The sequence below is a fragment of the Sphaeroforma arctica genome (genome assembly GCF_001186125.1).
Source record: "Sphaeroforma arctica JP610 unplaced genomic scaffold supercont1.4833, whole genome shotgun sequence".
In the NCBI taxonomy this organism is placed as follows: Eukaryota; class Ichthyosporea; order Ichthyophonida; genus Sphaeroforma; species Sphaeroforma arctica.
In genome coordinates, this window is record NW_014035725.1 from 1 (window position 1) to 2,247 (window position 2,247).

Below are 2,247 nucleotides of genomic sequence, written 5' to 3' on the forward strand. Positions count from 1 at the left end.
AGCTATGAATCGCTATTGCTTCCTACTCGCGGGCGTTTGATTTTGCTTCTGAATTATTCATTAGTGTTTTATTCATGCATGATACTGAAATCTCTTCCTGTCTCGTGCATGGTCACCAGAGTTAGCGCATGTGCCCGACTACCGTACCGTACTCATGGCGCCTGCACATCTCCCGGCAATGTTAAAACATCCCAATCGGAGTCTGAATACCTACAAGAATCGATTGTCTAACGAGGAAGTATCCGCGGAGGCGGAGAGTGATGTCGAAGCTGATGAGTCACGCTCAGGAGCAGATCATGTAGTGTACGAACAGGACATTGCACAATGGGCTGTACCGAGCTATCACATATTTGACACAGGTAAGAGAGATTTCGTGATTTCCAATTTTTGAAAACACGTGTTCCATATATAGATATTGAGATTGTGTGGTGTACATTTACGGTGATACTATGTATATATTTATATTTATATATGTATCGATATCCAAATAAATAAATATATATATATAGATATATATAGATATATATATATCTATATATATATATATATATATATAAGTGTGTGTGTGTATATGTATGTATATATGTAAATATGTATATATGTATATATATACATATATATATATATACATCACTCAAATTCGTGTGTATATTTTTGCTTTTTTTTTCTCAGCCAATCAGCCTGCCAACGCACGCACGCTGAGTGTGGCACTACTGGGGGGTGCAAACACCGGCAAGTCGACGCTGATGAATGCGTTCCTGGATACCAAGCTGTGCATGGTTAGTCCCATCCAGCAAACGACCATTCAGGTAAGATATATACATGTATGTTTATTCAAAGCTTATTTCAATGTTGGTTATATATATATATACATATATATCTATATATATATATATACTATATATATATATATACATATATTATATAATATTATATTATGTTAAATATACTATATATATATATATATGTATATATATATCACGTTTGTGTTCAATTATGTATATTACAGCGTTCCTGGTCATATATACAATTCTACTGTTACGTGAAATAAAAATAATGGAACTTGTGGGCCTAATGGTGCCTGTACGGATCTGCATCGCGTTTTCGCTAGGATTTTTAAGATCTCATGTCTCTCATGCTTCTCAGTAGCAGACTTGTATTGTTCAGCAGGCTAGGCATTAGCATCTCACGTGAGCATTACTATTCTGAACGTATTGATTTGCCGGGCAGTTTTCATCTTCACTTATGCAATAGACATCGTTTAATATATATCGTATATATATATATATATAAATATATACTCATATATATATGTATATATATGTAATATATGTGAGTGCGTGAGTGCGAGTGTGTATATGTATGATTGAATGTATGTATATATGTATGTGCGTACGTATGAATGTATATATATATATACATATATATATATATGTATGATTGACTGTGTTATCATACTTCTTCAATGGGTACTTCGTTACGCATGCAGAGACAACTGGGTGTGCTTACAAAAGGCGAGGTGCAGATTCGGTTCTACGACACCCCCGGACTGATCAACAATCGACAGAAGTCTGCATGGCACTTGCCACAGGTATATTTATAGCACAACGCAATGGAAGCATGTATGCAAATCCAATACACGCGTATACACCCATGTACATGTATGGTCGTACTATTACACACATATGTATTCATGTACACACATGAAAACTTGAGTGCATAACAGTATGCATGCATGTGTTTATCTCTCTAACTGCCTCTCATTTATCAACGTCTTCCTATATCGTATATATATATACATATATATATATATATATATATATATGTGTGTGTTGTGTGTTGTGTGTGTATATGTATATATATGTATGTGTATATACTCCAATAACGTTTATGTGTGATTGACGCTGTATATACTTTTGGGTATGTAGCTGTTCTCTATCGATTCGGCTGTAGCACGAGAGGTCTCACCCACGCCACATAGCACCCGAGTTGCACTTGTTCGGCTTGCTGGTAACACAGTATAGTAAATCTATATACATATTTGCTTATCGTATAAATACATATTTATGACCTTTCCATTGAACATCACACATGCATGTACATAAATTTCATATATATATATATGTAATTGTGGTACCTATACATATATATATATATATTTATATATATATGTAATTGTGGTACCAATATATATATATATATATATATATATATATATAGTATAGTGTGTCGTCGTACTACTACTAC

General features: G+C 33.9%; 1 protein-coding gene across 1 annotated transcript; it reads left to right on the plus strand.

Annotated features, from left to right (window-relative positions):
* Nucleotides 1-672: 672 nt before the first annotated feature.
* Nucleotides 673-1,591, plus strand: SARC_14597 (ferrous iron transporter B; the record flags this gene model as incomplete). The annotated part of the gene is made up of 2 exons (XM_014291269.1): nt 673-809; nt 1,490-1,591. Coding segments are annotated over 2 exons (239 nt in total), but the record flags the coding sequence as incomplete, so codon positions are not given.
* Nucleotides 1,592-2,247: the final 656 nt, after the last annotated feature.